Source organism: Trachemys scripta, chromosome 5 (assembly GCF_013100865.1).
Source record: "Trachemys scripta elegans isolate TJP31775 chromosome 5, CAS_Tse_1.0, whole genome shotgun sequence".
Lineage (NCBI taxonomy): Eukaryota > Metazoa > Chordata > Testudines > Emydidae > Trachemys > Trachemys scripta.
The window spans coordinates 95,753,154-95,768,396 of record NC_048302.1 but is presented as its reverse complement, the minus strand read 5'-3'; the positions used below and the strand labels follow the sequence as shown (position 1 = coordinate 95,768,396).

At 39.7% G+C, this 15,243-nt stretch overlaps 1 protein-coding gene across 2 annotated transcripts in view; it reads left to right on the top strand.

The window, feature by feature from the left end:
* Nucleotides 1–15,243, top strand: part of NSUN7 (NOP2/Sun RNA methyltransferase family member 7) — a 54,945-nt gene that overhangs the window by 22,589 nt on the left and 17,113 nt on the right. For both annotated transcript variants that reach the window (XM_034771107.1, XM_034771108.1), the window contains exons 5-9: nt 1,367–1,497; nt 4,680–4,832; nt 6,322–6,505; nt 9,937–10,147; nt 12,867–13,010. In XM_034771107.1, coding sequence (XP_034626998.1) covers nt 1,367–1,497; nt 4,680–4,832; nt 6,322–6,505; nt 9,937–10,147; nt 12,867–13,010 — 823 coding nt within the window. The remainder of the gene's footprint in view (nt 1–1,366; nt 1,498–4,679; nt 4,833–6,321; nt 6,506–9,936; nt 10,148–12,866; nt 13,011–15,243) is intronic.

Genomic DNA, 15,243 nt, shown 5'->3' with positions numbered 1-15,243 from the left:
AATGCTGGGTATTAAATAAGCTAAGCTGAACTTTAAAGGAGCAAAGTTAAGTGGTTAAGACAGGAGACTTAAGTGCCCAGGTTTGAAAATTTTAGCGTAATATCACCTAAAGCCAAATTTAGGCATTAAATAAGGGGTAAGCATCTCCATATCTCATTGACTTAATGACTTCAAACTGATCTTACAGTACTGTGCACCTTTGAAAGTCAGGACACTTATGTAGGTGCCAAAATATGGATTTTAGGTGGCTGACTTCAGATATTCAAGTTTGGAAAACTGTGGCTACTTAATATCTTTGCACTTCAGTCTGCCGATTAGTAAAATAAAGATATTTCCCTAATTCATGGGTTTATTGTGAGGATCAGTTCCTTTTTTTCTAGTTAACATACTTTGTATACTTATACCTATATATATAAAAACACCATTTCTTACCTTCCTCTTTAACTTATGTATTACACATGAATGGTATTAGATTTACAGTTTAGGGGACTGAAGTTCATACAACAGATACAGCTTGGCAGCAGTAGTGCCAACCTACCCTGAGAATGAGCCTCAACTCTTATCTGATGAGAGAACCCCTAGGGCTGAAAGTAATCTGTTCATGCTCATTCAGTCCTGGATGCCCCTGCTAATTCCAACAAGATTTTGAATTAGTTTCAGTTGTGGAAAATTTCTAATAAGAATGCTGAGGACAGCATGGAAATAATTTTTATGTGGTAGCAGTGGTTGAATCAATACTGATTTTTTAAAAAAAATCTTACACTTTGAATGTTATGCAATAAAAAGGAAAGCTATTAAAAAGGTATTGTGTGCTTCTCTTACCTTGAATATTACTGACTGTACAACAGTCAAATTCTACTTCTAAAATGATCTTTATGAACAGAAAAATTTGAACACTTTTGCCAACCATTTAACATTTAAAGCTGCCTACTGTAACTTTTCTGTTACCAGTCGGATGAAGAGGAATACTGTTCTGATATATCTGCAATCTGCTGCAAAAGAGAACAATGTAGTTGGAGGGTGAGGGGAAAATTATAATTGTAAACTCTAAAGGAAAGAAATGTAACCATTTTTTTTCTTCACCTTGGAGTACTAAAAGTTTGGGTGTTTCAATAAAAATAGTTAATAAAAATCTATTGATAAAAAGGTAGGCACTTAAAATCATGTCTCTACCTATTTTTCATTCAAAATAAGTCTCCATAATACATAGCAATCTCTCTAAAGGAACCACCTATGTCGACTCTTATGTGTAGTCCTAATGAAGACATAGTTCCTCTGTGAGTGTAAAGGTCTGGAGGTGGATCTCTTTGTATGATTGGGACCTGTTTTGTTTCCATTTCTCTAAATGGTTATTTTCCTGTTGCAGCCAGATGAATTGACCAGTTTAATTGTTGTAATGTTGTATGACCTCCAAGATCGAAAGTTTCAAGCCCGACAGATTTCTGATGAAGAGGAATCCATACCAGAAGTCAGAGATGTAGAACATTATCTATACAGGTATATGTTATAGGTAATTTTCTAAGTGGGCATAAATATAGACTTATATAACCTATAATAGGTTTTTAAAATTGCAAATATTGTAAACATCTGTTTTCATCTCAAGCCATAGTGGGCTTCTTTAAAGATGATTTGGTTTCAAAGAGAAACTTCTGAATTCCTAAAGTTAAGATTAAACTTGTATTTAGTCAAAACTGCTGATGGAATACTTTTGAAGTAAAAATGTAGTGCTTTATTTCTGTTGCTTATCTGATGGAAAAATCCAGAAAACCTCAGACCAAGTCAATATGAAAAAGCATTACTCCATCATTCAATAAACAGATTCAGAAAGATGAGCATGGTGTGGTAAAGAACCAAGGAATCTCTGTAAAACATCTAACAGCCTTGCATTCTGCTCTACCGTACTTCCTCTAGGTTATTTTAGAGGTACTTTCATAAGACATCGAACAAAGAATCTGATAAGTCTCATATTTAAAATAATGCCAAATCATTCCCTCTGCAGTATATTTACTTAGTAAAGCCACTGGATTCGTGGGAGAATATGGTCTCACTATTGAATTTAGAACAGCCTGACGAATTGCTGAACAGATCTGTGTCAGGAACCCCTTGAGGACAGTAAAGGTATCTTTGCACTGGAGCTGGAAGATGTAATTTCTGCTAGTTACGATCACGCTGGCATGCTAAAAATAGAATTGTAGCTGCACTGGCACAAGCAGTTGGATGGGCTAGCTGCCCTGAGTACAGTCCTGTCCAAGACCCTGGGTACATAGTCAGAGCTTGGATGAATATGTCTACTTAAACTGGAAATTATATATTCCAGCTCCAGTTGAAATATATTCTAAGTACTTTAGAGACAAAAAGACCATCATGGTTGAGGAATGGTAAGCTTAAATCCTCCTTTCTGTTCAAATCCTGATTAACTAGGGTTTGTGTACAGGGACTGGGGATGGGAATTATCAGGAATCTTCCTTCCTGCTTTTCTAAACTACAGAGGTATAGTAAAACTATTTCGCAGTTGCTATTGCATCTGTTGTATGGCTTCTATGTAGGGTATGTTTCACAAATCAATTGGCCAGGCCCGTGAGCATGCCCAAAACATTTTCTGCACTGCTTCTGATTGAGCCCCTGCAGAGCAGTTACATGACATGCTAGAAAATGCATGCAGCAGCCTGTTTGACTCTAGTTCTGTTGCCTATTGGGCCTGTGAGCCAGAATGTGGTGAGGGTATGAGCGTGAGTGAACAAAGCAAAAATGCCAAAGATTGCCCAAATGTAATTTTGTGTTGTTCCTCACAAATTCAGAGCTACATTATACTATGCTTCTGACTGAGGAAGCATTTCCATTATTAAAAAGATTTCCTGTTTCTAATTTTCTGAAAAAGATAAATGAATGCCTTCAGCCACCTGATTAATTTTGTAAGGATTTGTACAACATCCTTTCACTGTGAAAAGTGCAAAAGAAAATAGTACTAAAAGCGCAAAAGAAAATAGTAGATAAAAGGTTTTCTCAATTACTTACATAATATTAATATAGTCAAATAGATTTTGCTCTTTAAAATATCCTGGATTATTTTTCCCCTTCCTGTCCCCAAGAAATCCCTCTGCCCTTTCTACAGCAGTCTGTGGCCTTTTTAGCTACATTTCTTCTTCGAGTGCTTGCTCATGTCCATTCCATGCTAAGAATGTGCATCCCATGTGCACAGTTGCTGCAGTTTTTTCCCTCAGTGGCATATGTAGGACTGATACTAGTGCCGTCTGTGTTGCTCATGTCCATTCCGTGATCCACCCTCCTACCCCTCTCAGAGTTACTGGCAAGAAGGAACTTAGAGTGTGTGGGGGCTGACGTTGTCTCTTATAGCGGCGCATATGCGCGTGGTTCCAGAGGGTGCTAGAGACGGCCCTATGGGTACCACTGAGGGAAAAAATCGCTGACAAATGTGCATCTGGTGCACACCTCGAAGAACAACAACAGTTATGAAAGGTCAGTAACAGTTTCTTATTCCTCCTTCTGGTTTAAAAGCTAAATTGGGAGCTATTCAACAGTCCAGTGGTTGTCACGCTTTTCCATATTTGAAACTCCTTCCACCGAATCAGGACTCCACTCCCATTTAGCAATATGGGAAGCATAGGATGGTTGTTGGGCCCCCATGGTGAAAACCATGCAATATTCAACATTCTTTTTGGTGAAAGAATATCAGTTGAAAGTAGCTGTTTGGTTATAAAGCTTGGAAGAATAATACTATTCAAATTCAAGTCTTGGGCTTCTGGGGGATGGGAAAGAGAGAGTAAAGCTTCAAATATTCCAAGAACCCTTAAACAACAGTAAAGGTTAGAAAAACTTAGCATGTGTACTGAAAGTTGAGAAAAGATGTATGTAACCCTACCGCTTTCCTTCAACACAATATCTCCATTAAAAAAGCCTGCTGAACATCTAGTGTTGGCTTTTACAATAGGTGGTAGGTTAAAAGAGGCTGAAAGTGCCATTGACTGCTGCTGAATGGAAATGTGGCACTTTGGAGAAGTAGAATGTTTTAAGTATTATTTTTCTTCTCAAACTCATTATTGCCACCCCAACAATTGGGAAGAAGGATGGTCTAAAGTACTGTTTAGAGTGCTAGCCTGGGACTCTGGAGACCCAGTTCCCTGCTCCACCACAGATTTCAAATACAACAAAATCTGGCTGGTCAAAAGTGCTTACTAAGTATAAGACAAGAGACCACATAAATTATCATCATTTGGCATTAGAGTTAACACACCATTTATGAATGAGGCAGTTAACACTTCTTAAAAACCATTGTTTCAGGCTCCTTGGAAATTCAGATTTCATTGCCTTTGGTTACAAGTGCATCATGTTTTTCAGGGTTTTCCCCTTTTCACCTTAACAGCTACACACTTCCTTTCTTTTTTAAAATAGAAGCTGAAATTCAGGAGGTCGGGGTGAGACATGGCTCAATTTGAGTCAGTTGTATGCTTAAGTAATATAGTCTCAGCTATGCATGTTGGCTTAGACTGCAAGCTCCTTGGGGCAGGGACTGTTTCATACTACATTTTTGCACAGTGTCCTGCAAAATGGGACCACACTCGTGATTGTGGCCTCTGGGCATTACTGCAGTATAAATGTTAAGTCATCATAATGAACTAAAATCTTCTAATCTGGGTAAAGCTATCATTTTATACTTGTAGTTTTAAGACCAAATTGGCTGCTGCTCTAGCAAGATGTCGAATCAAACATGATGCTCTTTCAATTGAATATATTCTACCAGAAACTCTACGGAAACAGGAACAAAGAGCTTCTGCTTTACCGTTGTATGCTTGGATAAATACATTAAAAAGCAGGTAAGATCTGTAAAATTAACATTTTAGAAATATACCTATTAAATTGTATATTGCCCTTCTATGAATTTGTTTTAAAATTTTGCACAGTACAGTATTATCTTATAAGGCATGGGTTTCTTGTAATAAACGTTTATTTAACAGACCCAATTGACCTAAACATCACACTTCCATCTGCCATTTTTTTAACATACTAGTGATACAGTAATCTTAGGTGTTACTTATAACTGACAAGATGCTAGAGGAAAAACATATTTTCTATTGTTTTTTTCCAATTTACTTGATGAATTGGACAACACCTTGAGTGTATCTGCACTGTGCTGGAAGGCCGCGTTCCAGTGTGGGTAGTCAGACGTGCTAGCTCTGCTACAGCTATTGCATTAAAAATTAAGATATAGCCAGGGTTGGTGCCTGAATATGTACTCACGGGTTCTGAGTGGGTTTTTACTCAGGCAGCTAGCCCAAGCTGCTGCCAGTGCTACCCTGACTACATTGCTATTTTTAGTATGCTATCTTGAGCAGAGCTAGCATGTCTGTCTGCATGTGCTCAGAAGCACTCTCCCAGGTGTAGCACAGACGTACCTTTTGCATATAGTCATCCACATTGTTTCCCCTGCATAGTCCATTTCCCCAATTTGTTTTTGTGTCTTGAACATAGCAACAAAGTGGAGAAAACCAAAAATGTTATTTTAAAACTGCAAAAATTGGTAGAGGGTTCTGGGAGTGACGTATAGTACATAGAACTACTTTTAATTGATTTTTTTAAAAAATTGTTTTGCTAGTTGACAGTGTTCCTTTAAATGCTTCTTTATGTATATGTCAGTAAATAATACTAGTTTTAGTATTTATTACAGTACTAAAAGAACTGATAGGATGGATAACTTGACATCCTTGTCACATCTTGTTTTCCTTACCAGTAATTTCTTCATAACCTTCCTTACCTAAAATGTTCTGTCTTGTCTATTTTAGGACAGCTTCAGGGCAGAGAACGTGTCTTACTCTGAACATGATTCTGCACCTTGTATTCAACCCGAGTACATGTTAGTTGACCTGACTAAAGATTGTCATGTTGGGCCCTCTGTTTACGATGTACAGTGTAAATTTATGGCACTGTATAAACAATAGTAGATTAAAACAAATGCAAGATTTTTCTGCATGACACTTAACCTGCATGACTGTACCATGGGTATTATGAATTACAAATTGCTTAATGTTTATTCATGCATTACCTTTCCTCAAGAGGGTGATTCAAAGAATAAGCAACAAATTCACTGGTGGTGTAAATGGATGCGAGTCCATTGTAGTCAGCTGAACTGCAGCTGTTTACACCAGCAGTAAATTTGGTATGAAATGTCAAATCCTAACTCTGAGTTCTGTTTTTATGATACTTTTTATGGCAAAAATCCAGATGTTCCAAGTGAATTTTTAGTTATTAACATTGTATGTTCAGTGGTCAGGATTACTATGAGTTATGAATGTTATATGTTAACAGCCTTGAAGACATTTACAAAGACTTGAAAAAAGAGGGATTCACAAAAGTTGAATCTGTGTCAGATTTTGAAGGTTATACTTATTGTCTGGACAAGCACTGCCATGATGTACTGGTTTTTCCTGCCTCTCTCAAAGAAGAAATACTTAATTTGGAACTTTTCACAGGTTACAAACTCATCTTACAGGTCAGCAAAATAAGTCTGGAGTGGGTCTCATAATCTGATCTGCAAACTAAGCTAATGTTGTGCATTATCGTCTGTTCAGACATTGCATGGTTTTAAATTTTTTTTATGACTAAATAAATAACCAGGCACTAGCACTTTCTGCAAACTTCCTAGCAAGCAGGGTCTGAATGAGCTGTCCCCTGACATCTGGTGCTGAGCTGGGGGAAAAGACTTAGGAACAGACTGTGTTTGTATAGACATGCCTACTCTGCCTAGGTATGCAGCATGATGGAACTGCTTTGCCAAAGTATCACTTTTGTTTGGTATTGGGTTATGGATCATTTCAGTATTGAGTGCAGAGGTAATTAAATGTTATCCTTATTGTGTAAGTAAAGGGCAGCAGAACTGTAATTAGCTTGCCCTGATTGAGGAGGTCACCCTAAACTGAACCTTACTCACCATGCAGGGGGTAGGAATGCCAAATCTCAGTGGAAGAGATGGGGGTGGGGACAGGTGGTCCTACTTGGTGTGTACTCTGTCCAAAAAGTCCTAAACACCATTTGACCACCCCTCTCTAGTGTTTAAAGGCGGAGCTAATGAGACTCACTTGTGAGTCATTGTTTCTGTTCAATGATTACTAGAGGTGAAACCCTGAGAAGGTCTAGGGGTTAGGGACAGTGATGAAAGGAAAGACGATGCAGGGCTGTACTGGCAGTGAGGCTCCCTGCTACCCAGTGAAATCACTAAAGACCTGTGTTATGTGGTAGAACCTCAGAACATGGTATCGCAGAAGTGGCATTGAGTGTCCAATAGTGACAGCATGCAACCAGCACAGCAAAGAAAAGCAGCAGCAGCACAGGATCAGCAGCAGAGAAATGCAGTGGATGCAGTGGCAAACAGCCAGTTGCAGAGGCACCAAGTGACCATAGAGACATTGCTTCCCCCCTTCCTTTCTGAACACCTCAACAAGCTCTGGGTCTTCACTAACAAAGGACAGCCAACTGTGAATGGGGTGTAGCAGAGGGAGAGAGGAGTGGTGTGTTAGAGACATTCATTTATCGTATTTTCCCACTGCCAGGTGGGAAACTGAGGCAAAGAACTGCCCAACATGCAGTGGGGGCAGGTTTTTGCTTATGGCTGCATGCTTTTGAATGTGTTGTCCCAAATAAATGCTTGGATCCATTCCCTTTTATTAAAAGTTCTTTTGTTATACACAGACTCAGTGTTTGCGAATGGGGAAGTATTGCCTCTTGGAGGTTTCTGGGGTGATAGTAAGTTTTCCCAAAATACTGGGTGGGGGCTTGAGCCGGTTCTGTTTTGTATTGTTAAGAGGAAATGCTAGATATTGAACCTGGCCCTTGTTGCTTCTGAAAGTATTACTATTCTCAACTGCAAATATGACTCAACGTGATAGCTCCAATGCAATCAGTATGACGTCTGAGTTGAGATTTTTATTATAAAACTTTTTTAAATAGAGACTATGGGTAAAATTTTCAAAAGTATAAGAGTCCCATATCTAAATGAGACATAGGACCTTTTGTCTTTGAAAATAGGATTTAAGCTCCTATGTCACTTTGGCACTTTTGAAAACAAATTTTCTAGTTGATAAATAATGGCATCTGAATGTTTGACATTTCTACTGCAGTTACTTCCCTAGGCTGAAATAGTGGCCACTCCCCCTCCATGCTGCATGCATAGGGGTTCCCAGCCACTGAAGCTTCAGAAACTCCGGTGGCTTTTCCCCTGGCTTGCCCTCAGCATCATCTCCATGCCAGCCTATTCAAAGCTGGTGCAGAGATCCCCATCATAGTACACAGATGGTGTGAGGCCCCCATACAACAGCTCTGCTGCTATCCTGTTCCTACACTAAATCAGCTTTTTTGTTTGAAATAGCAATAAGCACTTTATAAAAGTCCACATGACCAGATGAATGTGGGGGACTTTTTCCTTGCTCTCCACAGCACCTAAGGCCTTAGTACTGAAGACAACATGACCTATAGTCAAGATTTTCAAAAGTGATGAGTGACTTTGAATGCACAGCTTGAGAACCTTGAAAGGGCTGCTCAATAGTCACTTTTGAAAATCTTGGCCCCTTATTTGTAACACTCGTAAAGGCCCCATATGCATATTAAGAAAGACAGCTACAGAATAAGACTGCCCTATCTAAAGGAGATACTGATGTTCAACTCTAGTAACAGTCTGAGTCCCCGGACACATGGTCCTCCTACAACAGTATCCAATAGCATGATCCTAATCTAAATGATTTTATCAGCAAAATAACTCTTACTGGGAAAAACTCATCTCTGTTATTGATATGATGCAGATTAACCAAGTTGTTCAACATCCAGAACAGATCTGCTCATTAGAACTTTGCAGATGCTATGATGGAGGCAATGAAACTCTTCTTCACCTCCTGCAAAGCTACTGTATAAGTTTATTTAAAATTGTTTGTCACAGTCAAATTCAGCACAAGACTTGTAACATGTTCTCTACCTGTCTTCGTTCTAGCTTTATCTATCTAGGCCATCAGTATACTGTAGTGATGTGAGGATTCACCTATGAAAGGGAATCTTAGTGGGCATTGCACTGATAATCAAGGTTGAAAGAGGATTCTAATGTCATCCCAGATCATTGATAAAAGAGGCATATTGGCTGAACAGGACTATTTCCCAAAGTCATCAGAAAACAAGGTTCCATTTGCCTCCAGGGACATATCAGTAAAACATGTCATTTTCCACAGTAAAAGAGGTATGCCCCAACCTCAAATTGGAAGAGGTAACGGTTGATCTTGATGAGGGTGTACATCTTTGCCCACCTACCTCTAATTTTGAGATAATCTGTTTTTTCTTTTTGGAGGTCTTGTGAGGCTTTGCAGTCGCTTTGGGTTCAAATCTGTAAAAGGAAGCTTTGTTGCCAAGAGCTTATGTTCTCTTTCAATCAAGGTTTACTTCATAGCTCTACCATTTGACTGTGTGAGAGAGAATTTCCCCCCTAGAACTGCATAAGACAGCCATGTGAACATCCTTGCATTTTTCTTTGTCATTGTAAACTTCATGTAGCAGCCTGACTTCAGGCATTTGAAATGGTTATTGAGTTCCCCCTTGCCAGGGATGACAGACATACCTATCTGTTTCTCCCATTCTTCTGTGCCCACTGACAGCTCAACCTTTTTGTGTGTGTTGGAGTTGGAATGATATTCTATAATTTTTTAAATTTAGAATCAGTGAGGTTTGTATTTTAATATTTAAATCTAAGCCATCTAGACTTCATAAAGATTTGTTTTTCTTTCCCCACCCATTGGTAAGAGGAACTGAACTCACTTGTCTAGTTGGAAAGAGTACAGTACTTGGAGTAACCAAATTAATCTGAAGCTAAAATTCAACAACCTAAATCTACCAATTATTAATTAACCATATTTAATTATTTAACTGGCATCATGTATTATCTTTTAGGATAAGTCTCGCAGCCTTGCTGTACATTCTGTGAAGGCCTTATTGAACATGGATGATGACATCATAGTAGCTCATATAGGTTCACGGCTGACTGCTGCCCACATGTCAGTGTTGTCAAATCAGAGCACATCCAAAGTTTTTGTATGTGGTGTAAAATCGCAGGCAAAGGAAGTTGAACTGAAGGAGCTATTCACACGCATGGAATGTGGAAGTATGTATTAAACATTTATTTAATAATACAATTATTTCCAGATCCCAGGTAATTCTGCCACATTTTAAAGCTTACTCTTTATTTGAGCAAAAATGTTTTAAAAATGTTTCTGGTACAATAGGTATTTAAAAAAATCCTTCAGATATTTAAAAATGTCTGTCATTGTTCTCATTCATGCACCATCAGGGCAGGGTTAGGTAAATATTTGCATTGTGTTTTGTTTTGTGTGTGTGGTGTGTTTTTCTTTTTTTTTTTTTTTTAAAGGAGTTAAGTCAGTTAGAGGTTCACATGTTCTGTCATAATCCCATGAAAAATTCTGTTGCTGCAACTGTGAAATTAAGTGACAAGTCTAGTAAATACCACACTTCACCAATTTATCAAGTATTTTATTTGGCAAATAAGTAGTGAGTGTTTTTTGTGTGGCGAGAGAGAGAGTTGTACAGAAAATTCCCAGTTTGTACCCTCAAGCCTCATTTCACAGCATCCTTCTTAAAGGGAGAAGAGGGATAGGATGTTCCTTTTAGAGTCCAGTAACATAGCCCCTAGAGATCACTTGAAAGCTTTGCTGCAATGTGATGTACTGCCTGTAGTTAGTATCTTTGCAATCTGCTGCTTCTGAGTTCAGCTGCACCTGATATGCTCTGCTCAGAGAGGCAATCTTAGCTATGTCTCTAAAAATCCCTATTGGGATTTAACCTAAACACCCCCATACAGCTATCTTGCAAGGCAGAGCTTCCTGCTAGGGTATACCTCTCAACACCTGGACTCTGAAAGGAGGGGCAGTGAGGGACAACACACCTCGAAATGAAGGACATCAAATATTTTCCTGAACACAGTTTAATTTTTTTTTTTTTTTTGAAAGTACAGGCGTGCATGAGATTCCCAATTCTTAGTCAACTATTCAGAGATTATACGTGGCCTTTACAAAGAAACACAAAATGCAACTGAAATAAAATCCATGATCAAAGCAGGCAACATGAGGAGAGAATTTCCATTCTCTCTTTTGCCTTCCTCCCTCCCTTTGTCCTGATTCTATCCCCTGCTCCACTCTATCTCCCTGCCTGTCTCCTCATCTTTATCCCTCTGTCCCTTCTTCCAACTTCCTCCTTCCTCCTCTTCCCTCCCACACTCTCTCTCTCTCTCGGTCCATCTCTACTGTTTCAGGTGACAGTTCCCTCCCTCCTCACAGTCCCAGGTGCCATTAGTGCCTCTTTTCCCTCTCCTTTGACACGATCCAAAGTTTTTGCCTGGCAACTAATGACTTGAGATGGGTTGGCACCTTCTGTTTGGCTGCCCTGCCTGAGAGGAGGGAAAGGAGTGGAATGTGGAGCGGGGCCTCATGCTTCCTTCACACCTGTTTTCCGTGAAACAACCTTAAATATCAGGGCCAGATATGGGATGTCTCGCACAATGTGGGACACTTGAGAGGTACGTCCTAGGGTCGCCACTGGGGCAGAAAGAGCCAAAGCTATGGGATCATGAAAGATGAATTCAGACTGGAACAAGTGCAAAGAAGTGCTATTAGGATGATTCGGGGAATGGAGGGTCTATTTTATGGGGGTGAGACTGGAAGAGCTTGGCTTGTTTAGCCTAGCAAAGCAAAGGCTGAGAGGGGATATGATTACTCTCTATAAATATACATCATGGGGGGGCGAAGAGCTATTTAAGCTAAAGGACAGTGTTGGCACAAGAACAAATGGCTATAAACTGGCCATGAACAACTTCAGGCTGGAAATTAGAACAGCTTCCCAATAGGAGTTGTGGGAGCAAACAACTAAACTAGTTCTGAGAGAGAGCTGGACAAATTTGAGTGCGATTATATGATGGGGTTCCTTGTGGGCAGCAGGACCCAGCAGTCCCAAGGATCCTGTTTGGTGTTCCTAAATCTCACACTTCAGGGCTTCAACTGCTCACCTCAAGGAATCAAGAAGGGACATCCCCCTCCCCCTCCCCCCATCCAATGTATGCTGCTGTTATGTAGGTGTTTTTTTGTTTCTCTCCTTCCTCTGAAACATCAGAGGTGGCAACAGCTGGAGATGGGATACTGGACGGGGAGGGGCTGGTGTCCTGAGATAGTACCAGGCATTCTCTTTCTTGCTTGGCTGGCTGGTTCTTGCTCATGTGCTAAAGATCTCACTCATCACCATATATGGGGTTAGGATGGAATTTCCCCCCAGGTCATATTGGTAGTGACCTTAGGGTGTTTCCCCCTTCCTCTGCATCCTGGGTTGCTTGCCAAGATCATCTGGGTATACCTCACTTAATCAGGTTGCTGCCATAGCAGAGGCCTCGAGCATTGGTATCTCTCAGTCCGTCCTATTCTCTGCCTAAAGTAAAACATAATACTTTGTTCTCCTGAGACCTGTAAATCCTTGGTCTAATTTCAGTTGCTGGGTTCAGTGTGTGGGTGCTGGGTAGTATTTGTGGTCTGTAGTAGGAAGGCAGTCAGACTAGATGAGCTGGTGGTTTATTCTGGCCTTAAATTATATGACACTGTTCCCTTCAGGGGGCCCATCCAGGCCCTTGTAGAGATAATACAATATGAAAAATCTAGTAACTGATAAGTAACTGGATTTTAATTATAAGTATTCATATTTTAATAGTAGACAAACTGTTTTAGGTGAAATTAGCATAATGCTAGCAGGCTTTCTGCTTTATTAGATTAAAGTTTTACTGGATTACTTTCATATTAACCTTTCAGTGTTTCCTTGTTTCTCAGATATTGAGCTACTACATGAGGATTTTACTGAGATTGAACCAACAGATCAAAGACTGCAAAAGGCTAAAGTTATTCTGCTGCTACCTCGGTGCTCAGGATTGGGTGTTAGTAATCCAATAGAATTTATTCTAAATGAACATGAAGGTAATTTTGATACTACAGTATAATTAAACTTAAAGAAAATGAAAACACAATTGGTTAACTTGTTAGCGCTCTGTGGCAGGGACAATTTTTTTGTTGTTCAGTGCTTAAGCCAAGTGTCCTATTTCTTCACTGGAGGCCACAGGTGCTACAATGATACAAATAATAATATTATTCAAATTCTTTTTTTTTATTTCACCTTACAAAAATATAGATCCTATGAATAATACTTTGAATACTCCTACATGTATAAATGCAAAATATCATATAAATACACTTCTACCCCGATATAACACGAATTTGGATATAACGCGGTAAAGCAGCGCTCCGGGTGGGCGGGGCTGCGCGCTCTGGCGGATCAAAGCAAGTTCAATATAACGCAGTTTCACCTATGATGCGGTAAGATTTTTTGGCTCGCGAGGACAGCATTATATCGGGGTAGAGGTGTACAATGGGACGGTTGTGCAATTAAAATTGCAAAGACAGATGAATGCTGATTACTGGAAGTGGTAGGGGGACAAATCTGAAAATTAGGAATTGTGGAATTTTTGAATAGTGGAATTTCAGACAAATCTAATTTTGGCACCATAACTTAATTTTGGATAATTAGAGTTCAAGTTTAGTCATGAATTGCAAAGAGTCAGTTTCCAACAGCTGTGTTATCTTAGCTGCGCTTCACGCTGGCCAAATAAACACCTCTAAAATGTCTCCTAGTATATTTAGTACTTTGATAAATTAGGTAGAACAGCTACTCCATAGAGGTATGCTATTCTCCTAAACTATATATTTAAGATGTTTTTATGTTGGGTCAAAGTTTTATCCCTAATTATAAGAATGGCCATACTAGGTCAGACCAGAGATCCATCCAATCTATTATCCTGTTTTCCGACAGTGGCCAATGCCAGGTGCTCCAGAGGGAGTGAACCTAACAGGTAATGATCAAGTGATCTCTCTCCTGCAATCCATCTCCACCCTCTGACAAACAGAGGCTAGGGACACCATTCCTTACCCATCCTGGCTAATAGCCATTAATGGACTTAACCTCCATGAATTTATCTAGTTCTCTTTTAAACCCTGTTATAGTCCTAGCCTTCACAACCTCCTCAGGCAAGGAGTTCCACAGGTTGACTGCACTGTGTGAAGAACTTTCTTTTATTTGTTTTAAACCTGCTGACCATTAATTTCATTTGGTGGCTCCTAGTTCTTATATTATGGGAACAAGTAAATAACTTTTTCTTATTCGCTTTCTCTACACAACTCATGATTTTATATACTTCTATCATATCCCCCCCTTAGTCTCCTCTTTTCCAAGCTGAAAAGTCCTAGCCTCTTTAATCTCTCCTCATATGGCACCCGTTCCAAACCCCTAATCATTTTAGTTGCCTTTCTCTGAAACTTTTCAAATGCCAATATATTTTTTTTGAGATGAGGAGACCAAATCTGTACGCGGTATTCAAGATGTGGGTGTACCATCGATTTATATAAGGCCAATAAGATATTCTTCGTCTTATTCTCTATCCCTTTTTTAATGATTCCTAATATCCTGTTTGCCTTTTTGACTGCCGCTGCACACTGCGTGGACGTCTTCAGAGAACTATCCACGCTGACTCCAAGGCTAGATATACACTACGGGGGGGTCGACCTAAGATACGCAACTTCAGCTATTCGTATAGCTGAAGTTGTTTATTTTAGGTCGACTTACCTGGCTGTGAGGACGGCAGTGAGTCGACTGCTGCCGCTCCCCTGCCGACTCCGCTTCCACCTCTCGCTGCGGTGGAGTTCCAGAGTCGACGGCAGAGCGATCGGGGATCGATTTTCGATCCCCGATTGATCGATCGCTACCAGCCAATTCGGCGGGTAGAGAAGACGTGCCCCAAGATCTTTCCTGAAACATAATTAGACATTATTAAACGTTAGAAACATAATTACTTTTAATATTCTGATTTTGTTTCAGTATCAATCTTGTTATTTTACAATAATATATATACAGCGTGTGACACACAATTTTCACTTTGGGGTCAGTAATATACTCATTCCCCTCATTTTTCTAATAATAGGGATATCAATCTGTTACTGTCAAGTATCAGGGGGTAGCCGTGTTAGCCTGTATCTACAAAAACAACAAGGAGTCTGGTGGCACCTTAAAGACTAACAGATTTATTTGGGCATAAGCTTTCGTGAGTAAAAACCTCACTTCTTCGGATGCATAGAGTGAAAGTTACAGATGCAGGCATTA